General features: G+C 36.3%; 1 protein-coding gene across 6 annotated transcripts in view; it reads left to right on the top strand.

Moving 5' to 3' along the window:
- DENND1A (DENN domain containing 1A) overlaps positions 1-23,847 on the top strand; it is a 728,196-nt gene that overhangs the window by 412,396 nt on the left and 291,953 nt on the right. For all 6 annotated transcript variants that reach the window (XM_007474630.3, XM_007474629.3, XM_007474632.3 and 3 more), the window contains one exon: positions 6,156-6,256. In XM_007474630.3, the coding sequence (XP_007474692.2) occupies positions 6,156-6,256 (101 nt within the window). The remainder of the gene's footprint in view (positions 1-6,155; positions 6,257-23,847) is intronic.

Raw genomic sequence — 23,847 nt, 5'->3', positions numbered from 1 at the left:
CTTATCAACAAAATGAAGCAGTTAGACTCAGTGATCTTTAGGGATCTAAAAGGTCCTATAATACTAAATAAATTTAAAATAACTTATTTTTGTTTTTAGTACTTTACAAAATTCCTTCCCATCCATTATTGAATTTAACCTTCTGTACATCACTATAAGGTAGTTAGTTATTATCCATTTTATTATTTAGTAAAGTATATAGAAGGTTGTACCTGATGTTAGGAAGATCCAAGTTCAAATCCTGTCTCAGATACTTAACAACTCTGTGCAAGTCATCCTCTTTTGGTCTCAGTTTCCGTAAATCTAACATGCAGACAATAATGATATTTGCTTTTTATCAAACTGTCAGTATTTATTATTTATTAGTCAGCCAACTAACATCTAAGCTCCTACTGTGTGTCAGTAATTGTGGTAGACTTTGAAGATATAGATACAAAAAAAGTGAAATAATTTATACCCTCAAGGAGCTTGGTTATCAAGAGAGTTAACATAAATGAATGAATGAGTGAATGAAAGAAAGAAAAAGCATTTATTAAACCCTTGCTGTGCTAAGCACTAGGAATACAGAAGAACAAGCAAAATATTACTACTTTCAAGGTGCTCTCATTCTAATGGAGGATACAGCAGTTATAGGAATTCTTAAGTTGCAGAGCAGATGAAAATACCCACCAGTCCTTAAAGTACAGCTGTTAAAATAATGTGTCATCTTTAGTGTCATTCCCATTGATAAAACCATATCTATTTCTGATGTCAAAACATTTATTACTGTCAAGGATTTTAGAGATGAGAGGGAAAGATAGATCACTGGTGCATCTCCACAGAGGATTTCCTTACTATGGCTGCAGGAAATAATCTTGTGGGTGGGTTGAAGGGGCATCCTCCTAATTCTTTGACTTTGGAGTGCAAGGGTACATGTACTGGTATAAATTCAGAAGAAATACATACAGAATAAATACAAAATAAATGTTTGATGATTAAATAAATACAAAGTATTTAGAGAGGGGGGCCACTAGCAATTGGAAGGGTGAGTTAAGGGTAGTGCCTAATAAGCATCCTGGGAGTAGTGAAGGACTCTAGAGACAGAGGTGAGGAAGGAATGAATCCCAAGTATGGAGGCAGTAAAGTGGCCCAGTAGGTAGAGAGCTGGGTCTAAAATCAGGAAGACCTGATTCAAATGTGATCCCAGATACTTACTAGCTGTGTGATCCTGGGCAAGTCACTTAACCTTGGTTTGCCTTAATCCACTAGAGAAGAAAATGACAAACCACTCCAGAATCTATGCCAAAAAGATAGTATGAAAGGAAGCCATGTAGTCAGAAGAATATGAGAGATTGTGATCTAGGTAGGGGGTAATGGTAAGACCTAGGTTGGACATCCCTATGATTGGCTTACATAAAACAGAGGAGTAGGTCACAGGATTTGAAGACATGACAGAACTGGGACTTAGGGTGTGTGAGGGACCCTGCATATCAGAGGGATTCTAAACCATTTTCTACCTGAAACCTTAATCCTTTTTTACAACATTCATAACAAGTAGTCATAGACCATCCACTTGAAGACCACCAGGATATTCCTTCCTCTGGCAGCTAATTTGGGAAATTATTAATTATTATAAATTTTTTTCTTTATGTTATTAATGACTCAAATTTTTCTAGCACTTTAAGATCTGTAAAACCTTCCTTACAATACTTTGAAGTTAGTAATATAGATGTTATTATCTTTTTTTATACATGAAAAAACTGAGACTCAGAGAGGTTAAATCCATTGTCATATAATTAACTCTCAAACAGGATTCAAATATTATGTTTCCTTATTCCAAATCTAGGTCTTTTCCCACTCACTGATGCCACTGCTTGGTTTCCAGAGCTGAAATTTACCTCTGGATAACATCTTCCTATTGGTCACTGTTCCACTAGCAGGGGCCAAGGAGAACAAGGCTGATTCCTCTCTAATAAGAGTCTAGACATTTGTGGTCTTTTGTTAACTTTAATGTCATTTTGCATCTCATTGCCTTGGTTTTCTCATCTGTAAGATGGAATAAATGACATGGACCACTCCTTTCTTCTTTCACAGAGTGGAAAACCCTTTGCAAATTATAAAACATTTTAGAATTGGGAGCAGATTGTTGAGGGAAGTTTTGACTGTCAAGTCTACCTGATTTGCAGTATTGTGTGAAGCATCAGGGAGGAACAGTGCAAAAGACCTGGCTTTGACAAGCAGCTTTCAAAACTGGGAAACAATAGTAGAGTATCCATCTGAAAGCTGTCCTTGTTTAACTAACCTTCGGGATGCCTTTAACTGGGGCTTGGCTTGGCTGTCATGCTTTAAGTAAATATCCTTCTGTCAGCAAAATGCTAGTTAACAGCTTCCAAAAGAACCAAAGTTCTCTTGAGACCAGAGTACCCAGAAACTTGAGAAATATAAGAAAACAAACAGAATTTGGCATTTGTCCTTCTCTGTCCATCTCCCCAAAGTGGCTACAGTTCATTTTGGACTAGAGTTTGTATTTTTTTGTCACTCAGACACTGTGGTCAATGTCATATCAATATAAACTTTCTATATTTCTTCCATTCTAGAAAGATGGCATTTTGGGAAACAAAAGACCAATTATCTGATAGAATCAATTCATCAAATACCAATTAATAGTTTCTTATATCTTAGTTAATGTTGTAACCTCTATTAAGGCAGGAATCATATTCATCTCATTTAATATTAACATATTACATTAATAGTAATAACTTCAATACTTTAAAAATTCATGATTTCATCAGCATGTATATACCTTTGTAAACCTTAAAATTCCTTAGACTTATAAATGTTGGAAATTTCACCATTGGGAAATTTCATACTTGAAAAATTTCCTATTGATAGTGAGAACTCTATTGGAATGTGAACCCCATTGGCATGAGAGGTTCCTCCTCCTCCCTTCTTAAGATTACTTTAGGACAGAAACCTTTTGCTGAACAATGGAAAGGGCTTTGACCTATGCTTAAGCATAGAACAGGAATTTCTTTGAGTCATGATTGATTTTAGAATTGATACAATAGAGATACTTGGAATGACAGAACCAAGTCTTGGAAAATACAATTTCCACCCCACTCAGTCCTAACAGGATTTAGGAAGGGCTGCAGCAAAGGATCAAGATTTAATTATTGAGAATATGACCTTCAACAGACATGTGCAAAGCCACAGACCTCTGGGCGGTCCTGGGTTAAGCTAGAGCCACCATTGGCACAGGGAAGACATGGACAGTGATTGGTAGATGTGAGAACTGAGGGGAGGGAACTTGGATGGTTTCCTTAAAGATAGAGGGGTCTGAGGACTGAGGTGGTTGGTTGGAGAGGTTTTGGCTCTGAGAGGTGGTGCTTTGAGAGTCGGCTCTGAAGGAAGCTGGAGGTGGAGGCCCCTGAGACTGTTTCTCCATTTTGGTCACGTGAGTGATAGGGACTGATCTCTTTTCTTTGCCTCAGCTATCTAAGGGCTTGGGCCTTTTGGCCCAGCCTAAACAGAAGGGGTATTTAAGCCCTATTCCCTTCTCTCCCCTTTCTCTCTCTCTCTCTCTCTCTCTCTCCCTTCTCTCTCTATCTCTAATACCTTTCTTCCTCCTGTTTGTAATTAAACTCCATAAAAGGTTGACTGCTGACTTGAGTTTTCATTTAGGAATCACATAGCTGAATTCCTTGGCGACCTTAAATTAATATATATCAGTCTTTTAAAGTGATTTCCTTGTCACACCGTCCACCAGTGTAAACGGTAGAACTTCTACACCTTCATAACCAGCTTGAGTTACTGTGGCTAAAACAATTATCACTTCATGGCTATTTTCTTCAGAATGATATTCTTGGCATTTAGCTAGGCTGAACCTTAGACAGCAAATATATGGAGTTTCCAGGACTATACTCAAAGTCCTCCCAACTTGGTAAGATTTATGAGGTTTTGTGCTTAGAACAAAATACTAATAATACCCATATTCCTATAGCACTTTAAGGTTTATGAAGCATTCTCTTCACTATTCCTCTATGAGGTAAGTCCTATTATTAGCCAAGTTTTCCAAAAGATGAAGCTTACTAAGCTTGAATGATTTACATAGTATCTCTTAATCAGTAGAAATTTATTAAGCAACTAAAGCAATAAGGATTCAAAGGAAGGCAACTATTTTATCTCTGCTCTTGAGGAACAAACATTGTAATAAGAGACAAAAGGTAGACTATGTACACAGAAAATTCATGAAATGTAAATGGAAGGTAATTCTGGAGGGAAGGAACTAGCAATGGTGTGGTGGAGGTGGAGAGTAGGAGACTGGTAAAAGCATCCCACAGAAAGTTAGATTTGAGGTGAGTGTTGAAGGAAGCCAGGGGAGCTAGATATTGAAGGGGAGATTGCATGGAGCATAGCCAGTGCAAAGAGTCAAAGTTGGGAGATGTAATATTGTATGGGAGGAAAACCAAGTAGGGCAGTGTAGAGTAGTGTGTTTACACTCAATTAGAAATGGATCTTTGTGGACCACATATTGACTTAGAAAACCACCAATTAATTTTATCTATGTTGTGTTGTATCTTTATTTGTTAAGCTTTTCCCAATTTTATTTTTATCTAGTTCAGTGTTGGAAATTTTTTGGGAGCATGCAAAAGTTTGACATTTATGGTTCAGAATGCCTGGGAGTAAGTGAAGTGTAACAAGCCTGAAAAGTAGAGAGGGATCAGGGTGTGAAATGAACCGATAGGCTAACCTAGTTAAAGCAACAGAGTCCCCAAAGAGAGACAGGAGTCAGTCAGCATGTTGGGCAATCCAATCATTACCTTAAGATCCCAATAGAGGTAAACAATGTAAAAGGCACAGAGAACAAGAACCCCTGACAGACCGCTGGCCCTGCTACATAGCCCAGGATCTTCATCCATCATTCAAAGAAAAAAACTTTTGGAAATACAACCTGGACATTGCTTCTGCAGATTACAGCCCCTGCCAGAACTATTGAAGACCAAGAGAAAAAGTCCTCACCACCAAAGCTTTATCAAATGGTTCAACATTAGAAATGGATATGATTTTATATTAACATAAAGAAGGTGCATTACTGTCTGTTTCAGCACTGTATATCTTTAAAGACCATGGGACTGTTCCATCTGGCTTGCAGGTGAAACTTTGTATATATATATTGTCCCCCCAATTTGAATGTGAACTCTTAGAGAGCAGAGACTATCTTGTTTTTCTGTTTTTAATCACCAGAACTTAGCACAGGGCTTTGCACAAAGTAAGTATTTATTAAATGCTTTTTTGTTCATTCAAACAAGTTTTTATATTTGATTCTAGAAAGAATAGGAAGCTTACTGTAATTTTTTAAATAAGACAGGATGGTGATGTGGGCAAACATGTTTTAGGAAAATCATATTGGCAGATGAGTAGAAGATGGAGGATTGAAGCTGAGGGAGACTTGAGACCATTTAGTCCTTTATACAATGCTACAGAAATGTGAACTATTAGTATTATTGAATTGCTCCAGAAAAGTCCTCCTAATATTTTATCAAGGTATGCAGAAGACCCTAGGACCTAGGTTCTTAAAATGACTGTTCCTGAGTATCACAAACTCCAGCAAACCCCATCAAGCTAGAAAGACTTTGAATAATAGCCTAATGATGAATTGCAAGTACTTTTTATTCAGGGACCTGCCAGCCTAGCAAAATGTGAGAAAGCTCATTACTGAAGGGTTGGCCACTAGGTGTGGGGGATGGGCTTTATGACCATTTCACTAAGTCCTGAAGGAAGTAAAATCTATCACAGTGGTGAAATATCCACATTAATGGAATCACAGATTTTTGAGGTATTGTTATTACTCCTATTTTAATATAATGTAATCAATAGGATAAAATTAATAACATCATTAGTAGTAATATTATACTCTCCTATGGTATCTGCTTCATGCTATTATTCTAAGGATCTAAATGGCAGCCAATATTATTGCTAATAATATATGTAGTAATACATTCCAGTTAAATTGCATTTTATGGTTATAGAACACTTTTTACCTGTGTTTCACTAAAGCTAAATCTATGAAAAATTTTAACTTGCTTCTTTTTTTCCATTTGAAATTTATATCACTATATGTCTTAGTCTCTGACCTGTTTTTGATCTCATGATACGTGTTTTTTTCTTTTTTGCAGTTAACTGCCTGTATCCATGGGTCTGCCGCTATGCTCTACCCAATGTTCTGGCAACATGTTTACATCCCAGTTTTGCCCCCACATCTGTTAGATTACTGCTGGTAAGGTGGTGTGCGCTCCCTATCACTATCTGAGGTTTCATTTGGTTTTGATCTTATTTGGTGTCAACTAGACTTTGTGCTCCACCAGTATAACCTTCAAGTACTTTATGCCTCCTGAGTTACTAAAGGAGGAATTTAATGGTGGCTCTACTTTTATCCAAGAACAAGCCTAACTCAGTATGCAGAAGTTCTTCACTAGAGGCCTGGTCACCCCCCCCTACCCCCCACCCCCCAGTAAAATATTAAGATCTGTGAAAGGAGTACCCAAACTGACAAAATCATAGATCTTTTTAAATATTGAGATGATTTTTTGTGGCTATTTTCCAGTTTAGACATAGATTACAGACATTTTCCAGTTTTCATTTTAGGTGTGCCACCTATATTAAAAGGAGCAGGGTAGAATAAAACTAATATGCCATCTCCTCCATGGTAGAATTAGACATTGTGATGGCAAATATATATCTTAAAGCCAGGAACTATTTCTAACTTGTTCTCTTGAACTTGCTCTTGTGCATTAATTGAGCTAATATAAATTGTTGTCTTTTTAAAAAATAATAACCCTAATCTTTTTTAAAATAACCCTTAATCCTTAATAAAAAACTCTTACTTTCTATTTTAGAAACGATATTAAGTATTGATTCCGAGGCAGAAAAGCAGTCAGGAATAGGCAGTTGGAGTTCAGTGACTTGCCCTGGGTAACATAGCTAGGAAATGTCTTAGGTCAAATTTGAATTCAGGACCTTCCCTCTCCAGGTCTGGTTTTCAATTCACTAAGCTGCCTGCTTGCTCCCATTGTTGCTTTTTAAAAAAAAGTAGATCTCTTTTTCTAATTCACTATGTTCATTCTTGTACTCTTTCTATCTATGTTTTGTGAAATTAAGTAATATATTTCACATTATCTGTTGGAAGAGAATGATCTGGAGTATCAATCTAATTTTTGAATAGCAAAAGTTTTCTTGATTAAACAAGGCCAAATGGTTTACATATGTAAAATCTATATCAGGTTGTGTGCCATATCAGGGAGTAGAGGGAGGGAATGAGGGTGAGGATTTGGCTCAAAATTAAAGAAAATGAAGGTTTTTTTAAAAAGCCACTTTTCATAATTTTTGGGAAGGAGAGTATATCAAACAAAGTCCCTTTTGAATAGCTAGAAAGCATGATTTCTAAAACCTTTAATTATCTTAAAGGCTCAAATTGCACTAACAAAAATAGATGAGCTCCTCATTTAACAGATATAGTCATCTTACAAACATTAACTGTCTACTGTGTGTAAGGCATTGTTTGGCACTAAGATATAAGATATATAAGTCCTGCTATTAATGTATAATTGAAAATCTGTTACCCTAAAAAAAGAACTGCATTTCCCAGGAGCCCACTGACTTCCTGTCATTACATACTTCCTGTAGACAGGGGATATTAGGAAGGGACATGGAGGGTCCCGCCTCTTTACTTCCTGTCCCGAGCTTGGTGGTGGTAAGGTGAAAGTTTGAACTGGTTGATCAGCCATGGGCACAGGTCTTTATTTGTATCCTCTTTATTCCTTGATTTACACTATTTTTACATTTACATTTACACAAATTTTACACTAACTTTAAAAATTAAAATTAAATTTCAATAATAAAAATGTTATATTTTAGGAGGTTGATTAATTATTATTAGAAATCAAGGAATAAAGAGGATACAAAATAAAGACCTGTGCCCCAACAGCCTTGGGACGTGTTATGTGAGGTGTTATTATTCTGATATTATCTGTGTTACAGATAAGAAAACTGAGTCTTAGACTCACCCAGAGACTTTCAGTTAATAAATATCAGACCTTTCAAGTTTCTTATTCTGTGATGTGAGAATTGGTTTTGATTTTCTCTTTTAAAAGAATATTATTCATATCATTTGTTTTTACATCAAATTCATTTCCAAATTTCCCCCACTCATCCATCCTATGAACCATTATTTGTAACAAAGAATAAAAAAGAAAGAGGGAAGAGGGGTAAAAAATGCTGTATAGCAAAATCAACACATCATCTGAATCTGATAGTATAATCATTGTTCCACACCCATAGACCTCCATCTTTGCAAGGAGGTAAAGGAGATCTATTTTCTTATTTCTTCTCCTGGTCCAAACGTGATAACTTTGTTCTTTTAGTTTTTGTGATTATGTGTTGTATTTTTTTGCCCATGTTTGGATTGTAAAACCCTTCACAACATGGCCCCTTCTTACTTTTTCCATTTTCTTTCACTTTAGTCATCACCTCACACCTGGACTATTACAATCAGTAGCTTGCTGGTGCTAGCACCTTGAGGGCAGAAACTACAGGCATTCTCCATTCAGCCATCAGAATGATTTTCCTAAAACACAGGTTGAACCATTCCCTTACTCATTGAACTCTAGTGGTTCCCTATTGGCTATAGGATTAATATAAAGTCTTCTGCTTGGCATCCCAAGCTTCATAATTTAGCCCCCTCCTACCTTTCCAGTTTTCTTACACCTTACTATGTACTCTTTGATCCAATTATACTGGCCTCCAGGCTGTTCCAGGAATAAGACATTCTACTTCTCAAATGGGCATTCTCTGTGGCTGTCTTTGATGAATAGCTTACTCTCCTGCTCCATCGCTGCCTACTGACTTCCTTTAAGGCCAACTAAAATCTCATTTTCTATGATGTTTTTGCCAACTTACTTAATTTTAATGCCTTCTATTAATTATTTCCTTTTTGTCCTTTATATAACCTACTTTACATATTTATTTCCTTGTTATCTCTCCCATTTGGTTGTGAGCTCTTTAAGGACTGGGATACTCTTTTACCTCTTTTGGTATCCCCAGCATTTTGCATAGTGCCTGGCACATAATAACCCTTAATAAGTTTATTACTTCCTAACTTTACTTCCCTCCACATACTCTGTGATCCATTTACAACTGGCTTTCTTGCTGTTTCTCAAACATAATATTTTATCCCCCAACTATATGACATTTTACTGGCTGTCTTCCATTGCCAGTATGTTCTCCAGACTGGCCTCTACCTTTTGACTTTCTTGATTTTCTTGAAAACTCAGTTTGTACTCCATTTTTTGCCTGAGGGCTTTCTGACTATGCCTTTCTCCATTCCTCCTCTTACTTCAGTCCCTTCCCTCCAAGAGTACCTTCTATATACACTGTATATTTCTTATATGTACAGTATATTGTATGTTGTTTCTCCCATTAGAACGTGAGCTCCTTGAGGGCAAAAACTGCATTTTTGCCTCTTGAAAGCAATAGCACAGTGCCTGGTACATGATAAATGTTTAATCAATGCTTGTTAACTCCACTGTACATCCATTTGTAGACATCTTTCTTTCTGTGATTTTTCATATTCATCTTTTTTTTTTAAAGTGCAATACTATTTTGTTAACCTCACTTTGCTTAGCCATTCCCCAATCAATAGGAATCTGCTTTGTTTAAGATCTATTTGTTTCCTAATGCTAGAATAGATGACTGGCTGTGTGTGATACTGGCTTTTGTGAATGAATTTTTTGACATTTGACCATGAAGGTTGTTCTAAATCTATAAGCAATCGGTGCCTACTGATAAGATGAGTATACTGGAATTAAAAACTACTAGGGAGAGAACTAGATATTCTCAATATGGGCTTAATTTGATTACCTTCCACCAATTGCTGTCAGCATCTTCGAATGCCATGAAATTTGATTTAAAATTAGTGTGTTTCTCATTGTCTACCGTATTGCTTTACTACATTTGTGTGAAAGCCTTTGTAGGACATCGAGGTAAGGAGCCATTGGGGATAACTAGATTAAGTGAAGTGCCAGGAGCTTGAAACATGTAAATGTGAAGGAGCCTGGTTCCTCTCAGATGACTTAAATGTTAAGTCCATCCCTATGTAGGGGATAGAGGGACTAGAATCAGAAAACCATTATCTCCTGTAGAAATGAACCTTCAATTTACTCATTGCACAGGAAGGGCAGATGCTACTCATTTTCACTGTCAGCAGGTGCCCTTTCTATGCATAATAGACTTACAATGTGTAATTAACACATGAAGGAGGCCACCACCAGTGACTCCTTCAGGTACATGCTGCTAACCGTTTTCAAGACAACCATGAAGGCCACAAAAGGTTCTTACATTGCCTAAAAAATTAGCTTGTCATTGACTTCCTGAAAAAGACGTGTTAAAAGGACCTGGGCAGTCAGAAGTGTAGACTAAGTAAACATCCTCTCAGGGAGAGAAGGAACTAGGGAAAGAGAGAGGAGAGAAGAGAAATGTTAAAGTAATGGAGGTTAGATAAGAGCCCAGCTCCTTTTCCTCTGACTCCAAATTTAGTGCTTTGGAGGTCCCTACTCATTGGACTGATTTTGACCTTGCCTGGCACAGAGCATGGAACCAAATGGATAGATACCCCAATATGATGTTTGTATTTTTGTGGGGTTTGCTATTTCATATTTTGTTTATAACTAAAATATCATTGTTGAAAATGTATTGGTCCCCAAGTCAAAAGCCTAAATTCCAAGGTGATTTTTCTATTTTAGCTAAATAATCCTAGGCAAATAATTTTACCTCTCTGAGCTTCATATGCTTCCTCTGTAAAATGGGGATAATAATCTTTGTACCACCTATAGCTTTTAACTTCCTAGTACTGATAAGAAGTTAGAAGCTATAGGGTTGTTGAGTTGTCCTCAAAAGCAATTGCTGGCAAACCTCCCATTGCACATTAACAAACATAACAACAGATTAGCTAAGGGAGCTTTAATTATCCTAGTAATAGCAGATTGTGGTGATTGTAATAAAATCAATTTAGGCCAAATGGCTTTTCCCTGAAAGCTTCTTAAAATAACCTCTGAATTCTATCCTGATTTGTGAACATGGAAAGGACATTATGGTCACTCAAGAGATTTATAATAACCTCTGAAAAAGCAGATCCAAACTTCTCTGTCTCCTCTTCAGGATAGACGTTTACTCATTATGTTTACACAAACAAGTCTCTAGGGAACAAGTTTCCCTGAGAGACTCAGTTTCTTCACTTGTAAAATAGAAATAAAGTCAATAAGCATTCATTAAACACCAATGATGCACTCCCTATTATACACAGAAAGGAATATAAAAATAGCCTCTGCTTCTAAGCAGGTCACTAGTTTCCCTATCTAGAGGGATGGGATGAAAGCATTTTACAGATTTCAAGAACTATAAAAATATGTCTTGTTTTAAAAAATTTCACAGAATCTCCGACAGTAAGCTTTATGAAGGCGGGAACTATATATTATCTAATTTTTTATATCCCCAGTACATACCAAATAGGTGCTTGATAAATGTTAGTCATGTTTCTTTGAATATAATTAGATTTTGGATCTGTAGTTCTTTATACTTTCCCCTCCTGCTTATCTTTTCAAAGCCTTGTTTAAATGACATTGTCTCCAGGAAGCCTTCCCTTATTTATCCTCTCTTTCTTCTCTAGTGGGACATGATTTCTCCCTCCTCTGAACTTCAAGCTCCTTTTATGCATGACTCATGTTTTTATTCACATGATATATTTTTCTGTCTCTTGGATTTTAATACTCTTGAGTGTATAGAACATCGTGTTTTCATTTTTTGTCTCCTCTGCTAGCATGGAATATAACATGATAGCATAATTGGCCCTTGATAATTATTTGCTTAATAAATGAATGACTGTAATAATACTAATTTCTAAAACATGTACATTTTTATAGTACTTTTTTCACAATACCTCTATAAGTAGGAATAATTCCACTTGAAAGATGAAGAATTAGTTGGATGATTTATAGCCAGCCACACTGTTATTAAGTAACAGCCAGAATTTGAACCCAGGTCTCCTAACTCCAAGTATAGTATTGTTTCTTTCCACCTAAATATGAACTAGCCATCACATATATTATTTTAAGAGTTGAAGAAAAGGAGATTCAGAGAGTCAAAGTGATTTGTGTAGTCACATAGCATGGAGATTTATAAAGGCCTTGTCTTAACCCCTATTTGATCCTAAACTAGTAGGATTTCATTTAGAAGGAGACCTTAGAGATAATTTATTCCAACCCATTCCCCTGCCCAGTTTTACATATAAAGGAACTGAGGAATCTCCAAGAGATTTAGTGATTTGATCATGGTTATAGAGGTAGTAATGGCAGAACCAATACTAAAATCCTCATCTTCCAACTCTAGCCCTCTAACTGTAGGTTTCTAATGTCCAACTCTAGGTCTCTTTACAATACCAGGCAAAATCAACCTGTGTTACATCTTGGGATGCCCAAGAAACTCAGGGAAAGGTCATCTTTCTTTTCTACTTCCCTTTGACTGTTTTCATTTAAAACTTTTTTTTTTCAAATTAACTTGCCTTATTGTGTAGTTGTTTTCATTTGCAGCTGTGGCATAAGAATGAAAAGACAAGAAACAAAAGCAGATGGCAGAGAAATCTAAAGGAGGGATGCATTTCCAGCCCTTATGAATATTTAAGAGCATGTGCTGCTGGGCTCCATCCTAGTATGGAGCTGTTCTCTCTCTGATTTTGAAAATATGAAACTGATAATGTTCCCTACCTTAGCTGTTTCTTCCCCCTTGTCCTTGGGGAATAGCACTGAAGGCTGGGTGTGGCCAAGACTAACAGGTTAAGCCTACAGTGTTGATTAGTTTTCTTTTACAGAAGATGAAATTAGGAAAGTCAGTGAGAGCTTGTGAAACAATCTTATATATCAAACCCTTAGAAAAGGCTTAATTGTAGACTTGCCTTATTACTAATTAAAGATGCTACCAATGGTATCAGAGAAATCAGTCAGTCACCAAGCATTTATTAAGCACCTACTATATACTAACTATTGCCTAGGAACCAAGGCTTTCATTTAGGGGTCAAAAAATCAAACAATGCCTGTTCTTAAGGATCCTAAATTCTATGGAAAACAACATGTACACTATACACACACACACCTAATAACCATAAGATAATGAGAAGAAGCACTAGCATTTGGGGGCATGGGAAAGGCATTGTGTTAAAGGTGGTATTTTAGCCAAAACTTGAAGAAATAGAGGGATTCTTAGAGATGGAAATGAAAAGAGAATGTATTTCATACATTGCAATGAGAAGAGAAGTGGAGCCTTGGGACATTCTCATAGTTAGGAGATGTGATGCAGATGATAATCTGCAAAGGAAACTTAGTAGGATTTAAACAGGTAAAAGCAAAAACTAGGAGAGAATAGTGTCTTGAAAGCCCAAAGAAAAGAGCTTACCATGGAGGCATAGTGTTGTTAGTAAAATCAAATACAGAAGAGAGAAGTAGGGGTCATGAGGATAACCAGCTTTCTTCTGTTTGTGGAAGCAATGAGAAATAAAGGCTGACAGAACCCAAAAAATAGTTAAAATCTACTGAAGATTTATCTTTTAAGTATAAGATGTTGAACATGTTTAAAGGTAAAGGCGAAAGAAAGATAATTAATAAAAGAAAAGAAAGAAAGAAAGGTAATTAATAGAAAAAAGGTAATTAATAAAAGAGAGAGATTGAAGATTAGAGGAAAGGGGAAGAGGTTTGGGAGTAATCTGCTGGAGAACATGAGAGGAGGTAGAATCAAGGGCATATAGAAAAAGGTGGATTTTGAGGCCCTGAGGAGCTACTTCATTATCAGACTGTAGAAAAGGAGATGACATTGCTTAGTGCTGTCGTGATGAACCTATGGCGTGTGTACCAGAGGGGACACTCAGAGCCCTTTCTGTGGGCATATGCGCTGTTGCCCCAGCATGGAATTTGCCAGAATTTGTTACTAGAAAGTCAGAGGCATGTGGGGCTGAGCTGCTCCCTTTCCCCTCTCCAAATACACTTGATGACATTACCTGCCCCTCTAAAAGATTCACCATCACTGGCCTAGGGGTTTTGAAATGAAGACAGTGAGAAAAGAGAGAGTTCACCGAGAATAGCCTCCACTTTTTCTCAGGAGGTGGGAAATGTGGCATGGGAGATGAGAGAGGTTTGAGAAGAGAAGGTTTGGAATAGCTTCTGTAAATAGATAATCAATTATGGAGGAGTAAACAGATTTCTTGGATGTAGAAATGACCTTGGAAATTCAGTCATAGAATTATATTTTAGCTCCAGAAGAGACCTTATCTAAAGTATGATTGCCTTTTGTTCAGATTGTGGGTCATTTGGCTTCTCCTTAACAACTTCTAGGGACAGGAACCCCCCAAGGAAGTTCTAAATCAAAATCTGCCTCTGTATTTCATTCCATTGTTTCTTTCCTTGCCTTCTAAGACCAATCAAAATAAGTCTAATTCTTCTTTCTTATGGCAACTCTTCAGGCACTTAGAAACAGTTATCATGTCCTCTTTGAATCATCTCTTCTCTAAGCTAAACATCCCTAATTTTGTTTAGTGTGGAAAGAATTCTGGTTTGAATCCTGGTGACCATGTCACTTTATCTTTGTTTCTTTTTCTGTACAAATAATGTCAGAATAGATGAAGTTTGAAGTCCCATTCCAAAATCTGTGGTTCTAGGAACTAATGTTTATATGCCATTGTTTCTAGCTTCTCACTATTTGTTCCTTTTTTCAGATTATGTTCCAGCTTTTCAACAACCTTCTCAAATTGTGAAGCCCAGATCTAGACAGTATTCCACACATAATGCAGCCTAAGATCTTTTTTATATATCAAGTCATACTGTTAGCTCATTTCATGTGGTTCACTAAAACTCCCAGATAGGATAACAGTATCTCAGCGTTGCAAAGGATCTCTTAGGTCAGCTAGTCCAACACTTACTTGAATAGGGGTCCCCTATAAAACATCCCTAACAAATGGTGAGCCTCCATTTGAAGACCTCCTGTGATAAAGAATTTATATCCTCCTTGAGACTATAATTATTAAAATTTATCCAAAAGCTGAATCTGTTCTTCAGCTTCCAGTCATGGCCAAGCAAAATGATTAAATCCTTCTTCCATTCAATAACCAAATTTTAATGCTTGAAGACAAGTATGTGTCCTTCCTCATTATTTTCTACTCTAGGACAAATACCCCCAGTTACTTCAAATAATTTCTTCTCTATCCTGGTCCTCCTTCCTCCAGGCATAATCTATTTTATCAGTGGTATTTCAAGGGCTGTTGTTAAGTGTCTTCCATATCAGTCAGATTTTTAATGAATACTGATGTATTAAAGGATCTCTGGGAGCTGAGGGGTCAAAGAAGCATGGTTATCTATGATATAGATAGATAGATAGAATCAGCTTGGGCCATATCAAGTGATTGCCAATGAGGATCACACATGAGTTCCTTTTACCTAAACTAGTATAGTGGGAAGAATTCTAGACTCAAATGATGTTAGTTTAAATCTTATGTCTAACAGTAGCTTTGTGATTATGAGCAAATCATTTAACTGACCTCAACTTCAGTTTTCTGTAAAATAGAGTCAAGCTTTATGATACCTGACTCACAGAATTGATTTGAAGGAAATGTTTCCTAACAGAAAGCAGAACTATATTTGGAATCTGAATCTTAAGTTTTGGTTCTGACTGATTTGTACTACCCATATGAATTTGCAAAACTTAACATTATTAAACATCCCTCTCCTCATCTGTAAAATGGGAATTTATATTACAATTAGATAATGTTTGTCAAAAGGCATTTATAAAGTGCCAGCTATCTTCTGCTAAACCCTGGAGATTCAAAAAAGGCAAAAGCTAGATCCTTCCTTCCAGGAGCTCATACTCATGGGGAATGTGCAAACAATTATGTACAAATAAGAGATATAGACATGATAGGTTGTAGATAATCTCAGAGAGAAGGTACTAGTATTAAGGGAACCAGAAAGGGCTTCTTGGCAGAAGGTGAGATTTTAAGCTGACTTAAATGAATCAAGGCAGCTTGGGGTGAGAGTGGGAGAGAATTCCAGGAATGGGATACAGTGAATATCCACAATCAGGAGATAGATCGTCTTAGAGGAGCATCAATGAAGCCAAGGTCATCAGATCAGGGAATAAAGTGGAATGGAATACTAGGTATCACAGAGTATGTAGGGGTGAGTGGAAAGGAGTTTGCCAAATTATGAAGGGTTTTAAATGATAAATGAATGATTGAAAATTTTGAGAGATGACCTAGTCAAACCTGTGCTTTAGGAAGATTATTTTAATGGCTTAGTGGAGGTTGGACTAGAGGATTGTCCTTTCTCCCTCAGAAGGATTATAGGACTTAGAACTAGAAGGAATTTTATTGGTAATTTATTCCAACCTCCTCATTTTTTAGGTTAAAAAATGTCTGAGACTTTGGGAGTTGCCTAAGTATAAAAACCAAGTGGCAAAACAATTAGAACTAGAATTGTAGCAGCAGGGTTGCCCAGTGAATAGTGTTGGACTTAGACTTGAATTTAAATTCTGAATCAGATACTTACTAGCGATGTGACCCTGTGTAAGTCACTTAGCCTCTATTAGCATCAATTTAATCATCATCAAAGTGAAAGGGTTGAATTTGAAAGCCTCTAAGATCCCTTCTAACTCTAAATCTATCCCAGAAGATAAGTGGTAAATTAACATGAAAGAGACAGTTTTCATAAAAAGAATTGCATACTATCAACAATTATATGAAATAATCCTCCAAAACATTAATAGGAGAAATTCCAATGAAAAACAGGACTCTTGCCTTCCAATCCTGTGCTTTTCCCCTACCACAAATCAAGTACTCTAAATATAATTTGTTCTTTAAACTATAAAGTGCAACAAGTGTAATTATTATTTCAGTACAGAATTCCTTTTATCTTGCTATATGCCTTTTAGTCTTTTCTAAGACATTTCCAAGTTTCAAATATTCTATACTGAATTTGATTAAAAGACATGGGTTCAAATTTTGGTTCTATTTACTACTAGTGCAATCCAAGGCACTTCATCTCTCTTCCTTCTGTGTCCTCACCTGTGAAATGATGGAGTTGAACTAAATAGACTCTAAAGGCATTTCCAGCTCAATTCTATTACTTTTTAGTTCTTAAAAATATATTATTGATTTTTTTACATCATTTTCTTTTTACATTGAATTCCAAATTCTTTCCTCCCCCCCCACCACTGAATGAGAAGGCAAGCAAAATTATACACATGAAGTCATGTAAAATATATTTCCATATTAGCCATATTGCAAAAAAAGGGAAAAAAGAATTATACTTTGGTTTCTACTCAGAGTTTATCAGTTCTCTCTTGAAGATAGCTTTTTTTCATCAAACTATTTGAAATTGTCTTAGATCACTCTATTGATCAGATTAGACAAGACTTTCACAGTTGATCAACATTGCTATTAGTGTGTGTGTGTGTGTGTGTGTGTGTGTGTGTGTGTGTGTGTGTGTGTGTAATAATCTGGTTTTGCTCACTTCACTTTGGATCATATAGATCTTGCTATGTTTTTTATGAAACCACCCTGCTTCATCATTTCTTATATTATAGTGGTAGTAGTAGTCTCTCGGCAACCAAGGATGACGATTGTCTTTGTGCGTTTTCATCTATGGTGTATAGATGAGTGTGCACAAGGCACTTGTGCGTGAAAGAGATTTAAGTGGAAAAGTCGATGCACAGAGACAGTCCCACTCTCTCGGCGTTGGAAGCCTGGGTCCAGTGGCACGAAAAATCGTTACACCTGGAGACTTCCTTAGCTGCATTGGATGGCCATGTTGTCTTTTGTGCTCCAACACGCCCTGAGCACTCCACAGTGCTTTGCTGCGTTGCCCTCTCAGCCGTTGAACCTTCTTGTTGGTTTCTTCCGTCTGTTTGGCCAAAGCAGTCTTCACATGCTGGGTGAGCAAAGCCCTGGTTCACCAGGGGTCGATGACCCAATGGCTACCCTCACAAGGTTTAGCCAGCCTGTCGAAGCCATTGCCCGGGGTGTGGCTGCTGCCGCATGCTAGCAGCTACTGGGAGCCACAAGTGAGAGCTGGGTGTCAGGTGAGGGTCAGAGGTTGGAGAGCTGCCCTAAGAGGGCACGACAAGCCCTCCATACCAGAGATACTACCCCTCCCTGAGCACCCCATACACCCCATTATATTATAGTGGTACTCATATGCCAAAAGTCTAAAAATATTTTTGTACAAGTAGGTTTTTTTCACCTATTTCTGGTCTCTTTGGGAAACAGACTCAGTAGCGATATTACTGGGTCAAAGGGTCTGCATAATTTTAGGGCCCTATGGATGTAGTGCCATATTGCTCTCTAGAATGGTTATTTCAGTTCATAGTTCCACCAACTGTCTATTAGTGTCCCAATTTCCCCATGTCCCCTCAAATACTTACCATTTTCCTTTTTTGTCATATTGACCATTCTGATAAGTGTGAGGTGATATCTCAGAGTTGTTTTAATTTGTGCTTCTCTATTCAATAATGTTTTGAAACATTTTTCCATATGACATAGATGGTTTTAAGTTTCTTCATCTGAGAACTGCCTGTTCATATCCTTTTCCTATTATTTGGGGAATGCTTTGTGTTCTTATAAATTTGACTTAGTTCTCTATATATTCAAGCTTTGAGATCTCATTTAGGAGGTGATTGGTGGGGGCTTTCAGTTTCTGTTTTATTCTATGGATCTAAGATATCAGAGCAGTTTTCCTTAACAACTAACTGAAATAGTATATGTAAGCTCTTTTCTTTTTTTAAAGTCCCTTAAATCCTGAATCACCATATAATATTGGTTCCAAGGTAGAAGAGCAGTAAGGACCAGACTTGGGGAAATGGGGGCAAGTAGTAACTTGCCCAGTGTCATACAACCAGGAAGTGTCTGAGGCCAAATTCAAACTCAGGATCTCCCATTTCCAGTCCTGGCTCTATTGACTGAGTCACTTAACTGCTTCTTAGGCTCTCTTTTTGATCACAGATTTCAGGTAGTCCATTAATTCTTAAATTATCTCCTGCCAATCTATATTCTGAATCAGTTTTTTTTTTCAATTAGATACTTCCTATTTTATTCTGGTTTTTTTATTTCTAAAATCTTATTTCTTGATGTCTAATGCAGATATTAGTTCCCCTTGCATAACTTTTTTTCTTTTTTAAAATTTTTTTAAAATTCATTAATTTAGAGTATTTTTCCAGGATTACAAAAATCATGTTCTTTTCCTCCCCTCCCCCCAACCGCCTCCCATAGCCTACCCACAATTCCACTGGGTTTTACATGTGTCATTAGTCAAGACCTATTTCCATTATTGATATTTGCATTAGGGTGATCATTTAGGATTTATAACCCTAATCATATCCCCATCGAACCATGTGATCAAGCATTTGTTTTTCTTTTGTGTTTCTACTCCCACAGATGTTTCAGCTCTTTCTCTGAATGTGGATAGCATTCTTTCTCATAAGTCCCTCAGAATTGTCCTGAATCATTGCATTGCCACTCGTAGAGATTGTACCACAGTGTATCAGTCTCTGTGTACAATCTCTCCTGGTTCTGCTCCAGTTCCCATGGAGTTCCTACAGTTCATTATTCCTTTGAGCACAATAGAATTACAACACCAAGAGATACCACAATTTGTTTAGCCATTCCCCAATCAGAGGGCATCCCCTCATTTTCAAGTTTTTTGCCACAACAAAGAGTGCAGCTATAAATATTTTTGTGTGGGGCTTTTTCCTTATTATCTCTTTGGGGTACAAACCTAGCAGATCAAAGGGCAGACAGTCTTTTAACACCCTTTGGGCACAGTTCCAAATTGACCTCCAGAATGGTTAGATCAGTTCACAACTCTACCAATAATGCATTAATGTCCCAATTTTGCCACATCTTCTCCAACATTCATTACTTTCCTTTGCTGTCATGTTAGCCAATCTGCTAGATGTGAAGTGGTACCTCAGAGTTGTTTTGATTTGCATTTCTCTGATTATAAGAGATTTAGAACACTTTTTTCATGTTTATTGATAGTTTTTATTCCTTTATCTGAAAAATGCCTATTCATGTCCCTTGCCCATTTATCAGTTGGGGAATGGCTTGATTTTTTTTTTGTACAATTGACTTAACTCTTTATAAATTTGAGTAATTAGACCTTTGTCAGAGTTTTTTGTTATGAAGATTTTTTCTCAATTTGTTGTTTCCCTTCTAATTTTAGTTGCATTGGTTTTGTTTGTACAAAAAAACTTTTTAATTTAATGTAATTAAAATTATTTATTTTATATTTTGTGATTTTTTTCCAACTCTTGCTTGGTCTTAAAACCATTCTGTTCCCAAGATCTGACAAGTATACTATTTTATATTCACCTAATTTACTTATAGTTTCCTTTATGTTCAAGTTATTCACTCATTCTGAGTTTATCTTGTTGTAGGGTGTGAGATGTTGATCCAAACTTAATCTCTCCCATACTGTCTTCCAATTTTCCCAGCAGTTTTTATCAAATAGTGGATTTTGGTCCCCCAAAGCTGGAATCTTTCGACTTATCATAGACAGTTTTGCTGAGGTCACTTATCCCTAGTCTATTCCACTGATCCTCTGTTCTGTCTCTTGGCCAGTACCATATTGTTTTGATGACCACTGCTTTATAGTATATTTTGAGATCTGGGACTTGCTAGGCCATCTTCCTTCACATTTTTTTTCATTATTTTCCTGGATATCCTTGATCTTTTGTTCTTCCAAATGAACCTTGCTATGTTTTTTTCTAATTTAAAAAAAAAATTTTTTTTGTAGTTTGATGGGTATGGCACTAAATAAATAAATTAGTTTGGATAGGATGGTCATTTTTATTATGTTAGCTCATCCTACCCATGAGCAATTAATGCTTTTCCAATTATTTAGATTTTGTGTGTGGAGTTGTGTGGAGAGTGTTTTGTAGTTGTGTTCAAATAGTTCCTGTGTTGTCTCAGCATATAGATTCTTAAGTAGTTTATATTGTCTGGGGTGATTTTAAATGGAATTTCTCTTTCTAATTCTTGTTGCTGAGATGTGTTGGAAATATATATGCTGATGACTTAATGTGGGTTTATTTTGTAACCTGCAACTTTGCTACAGTTTTTAATTATTTCCACTAGCTTTTTGGTGGATTCCCTAGGATTCTTTAAGTAGACCATCGTATCATCTGCAAAGAGCGATAACTTGGTCTCCTCATTGCCTATTTTAATACCTTCAATTTTTTTTTCTTCACTAATTGCTAAGCTAATTGTTTCTCTAATTGAAATCACCCAGTCTGAGGGCAATTTGGAACTATGAGCAAAGGGCTTTAAAAGACTATCTACCCTTTGACCCAGCCATAGCATTGCTGGGTTTTTACCCTAAAGAGATAATAAGGAAAAAGCCCTGCACAAAAATATTTATATCCACACTCTTTGTGGTGGCAAAAAATTGGAAAATAAGGGGGGTATCTATCAATTGGGAAATGGCTGAACAAATTGGTATCTGATTGTGATGGAATATTATTGTGCTGAAAGGAATAATGAACTAGAGGATTTCCATGTGAATTGGAACAATGTCCAGGAATTGATGCAGAGTGAAAGGAGCAGAACCAGGAGAACAATGTACACATTGTGGCACAATCGAATGTACTTGCAGAAATGCAATTATTCAGGACAATCCTGAGGAACTTATGAGAAAGAACGCTATCCAAATCCAGAGAAAGAACTGTGGGAATAGAAACGTGGAAGAAAAACATACAATCAATCACATAGTTTGATAGGGATATGATTAAGGTTTTGATGTTAAAGAATCGCTCTACTGAAAACATGAATAACATGGAAATAGGTTTTGAGTAATGATAGTGTACAATCCAGTGGAACTGCTTGTCAGATCCAGGGGGGAGGGAAATAGTAGGGGGATATCATGAATCATATAATCATGGAAAAATATTCTAAATTTTAAAGGAAGGAAGGAAAGAAAGAAAGGAGGGAGGGAAGGAGACAAATAAGTATGACTTCCTCAGCTTCATAATGAAGAAAACTGAAGCCAAGTGAAATTAAGTGATTTGCCCAATGTCCTGAAGCAGAGTGGTGTGACAGATTCAGAATAAGGCTTAGGCTCTTCCAAGTCCTAGCCCAGGGCTTTCATTTCCACACAAGTGTGCCTTCTCTCTTCTCTTCTATTGTGAATGTCCAAACTGAAGGTCTACAAAGCTGTTTTGCTGACTTTGTCATTATATTCATTATTTTTATTATTGTTGTGCTAACTTCATTATTATAATTGTACCTTTGAAAACTGGATAGTATACCAGCACCATGGTAGGAAATTGAATTGCTTCCATTTGAATTGTCTTAAGAAGATTCTGAAGATACCTGGCAAGATAAGGAACAGTTCATTGAGATCTTTTCTGGAGCTGAACTGCCAAGCATTCAATACTGCAGATATCACAAGTCTGATGGGCTGACCATATTGTTTGAATGCCAAACACATTTTTGCCTAAAAGACTATTTTATAGACAACTCACATAAGACAAACATTCACACAAAGGTTAGAAGAAGTGATAATGGGACACTTTAAATGTTTCTCTGAAGAATTTTGGTAACATTTGTGAGACATGGGAGACACTAGCATAGGACCATCCGTCATGACAATTTCAATTAATTTTAATCTGTGCTTCCATGGACCTTTTAAAAATTTAATATTCATTATATTTTGTTCTGAAAAGGTTGCATCTAATAATTTTGTTTCATTTCATTGTGTTCTGAGATTTTTATGTCCTACTGCATGGTGAGTTTGATGTGTGTGTGAAAATATTATGTACCCCAGAGAAAAGGGAATTTCCCTTTCTATTTCCATTCAAATTTTTTTTTTGCAAAATATTATGATGGAGACTGAAACATTGTTTAATGATTATATGTAATCAACTTTGCTTCTTATAGCAATGCAGTGATCCAGGACAATCCCAAGGGATCAATGAAAAGGAATGCTATCCACATCTAGAGAACAGACTGTGAGAATAAAAATGCAGAAGGAAAACATTTGAATTTTCACTTGTTTATATGTGTATTGGATGTGGGAGTTTGGTTTTTAAACGGTTATTATAAAAATGATTGATATGGAAATAGGTATTCATTTATAACCCCATGGAATTGTTTGTCAGCTCTGTGAGGGGGGAAGGTGAAGTAAAGTTCATAAATGGTGTAGCAATGGAAAAATACTTAAATTTAAAAAATTAAAAAGAAAAATAAACAAAAAAGGTCATGATGTTTAACATTTTTTTTAATTCTATCAATCTCCTTGACTTTCTTCTTATTTGTTTTATAGATTCATCTAGTTCTGAAAGAGGAACATTGAGATCCCTCACTAGTATTGTTTATTGCTAATTTTCTTCTGCAATCCATTTAATTTTCCTATTAAAGTTTGAATGCTTTTAATGGGATTAATATATATTTATTATTAATATCACTTCATTGTCTATAGTTCCTTTTAGCAAAATGTAGTTCCCTGCTTGTTCTTTTTAATTAGATTTTTTTTTTGCTTTTTCTGTTTGAAATAATTTGCTACCCTGCCTTTTTTTAGTTCCACTTCTTTCTCTCTTTCCCCTCAGAATTCTGTTTTGCTTCTACCCACTGCCTTCTTTTATCTATCCTTTTTATCACTTCTCTTTTTATCTCTTTTCCTCCCCACTCTTCTATTTTTTTCTTGGGTAAGATAATTTTTTATTTCTATCTTTGAAACTATTTATTTGTGAATGAGGGATTGCTTGTGCCTCTACTAAGTACTTTTTTGT

Source organism: Monodelphis domestica, chromosome 1, assembly GCF_027887165.1.
Source record: "Monodelphis domestica isolate mMonDom1 chromosome 1, mMonDom1.pri, whole genome shotgun sequence".
Classification (NCBI taxonomy): domain Eukaryota; kingdom Metazoa; phylum Chordata; class Mammalia; order Didelphimorphia; family Didelphidae; genus Monodelphis; species Monodelphis domestica.
This window is presented reverse-complemented; position numbering and strand designations above follow the sequence as displayed.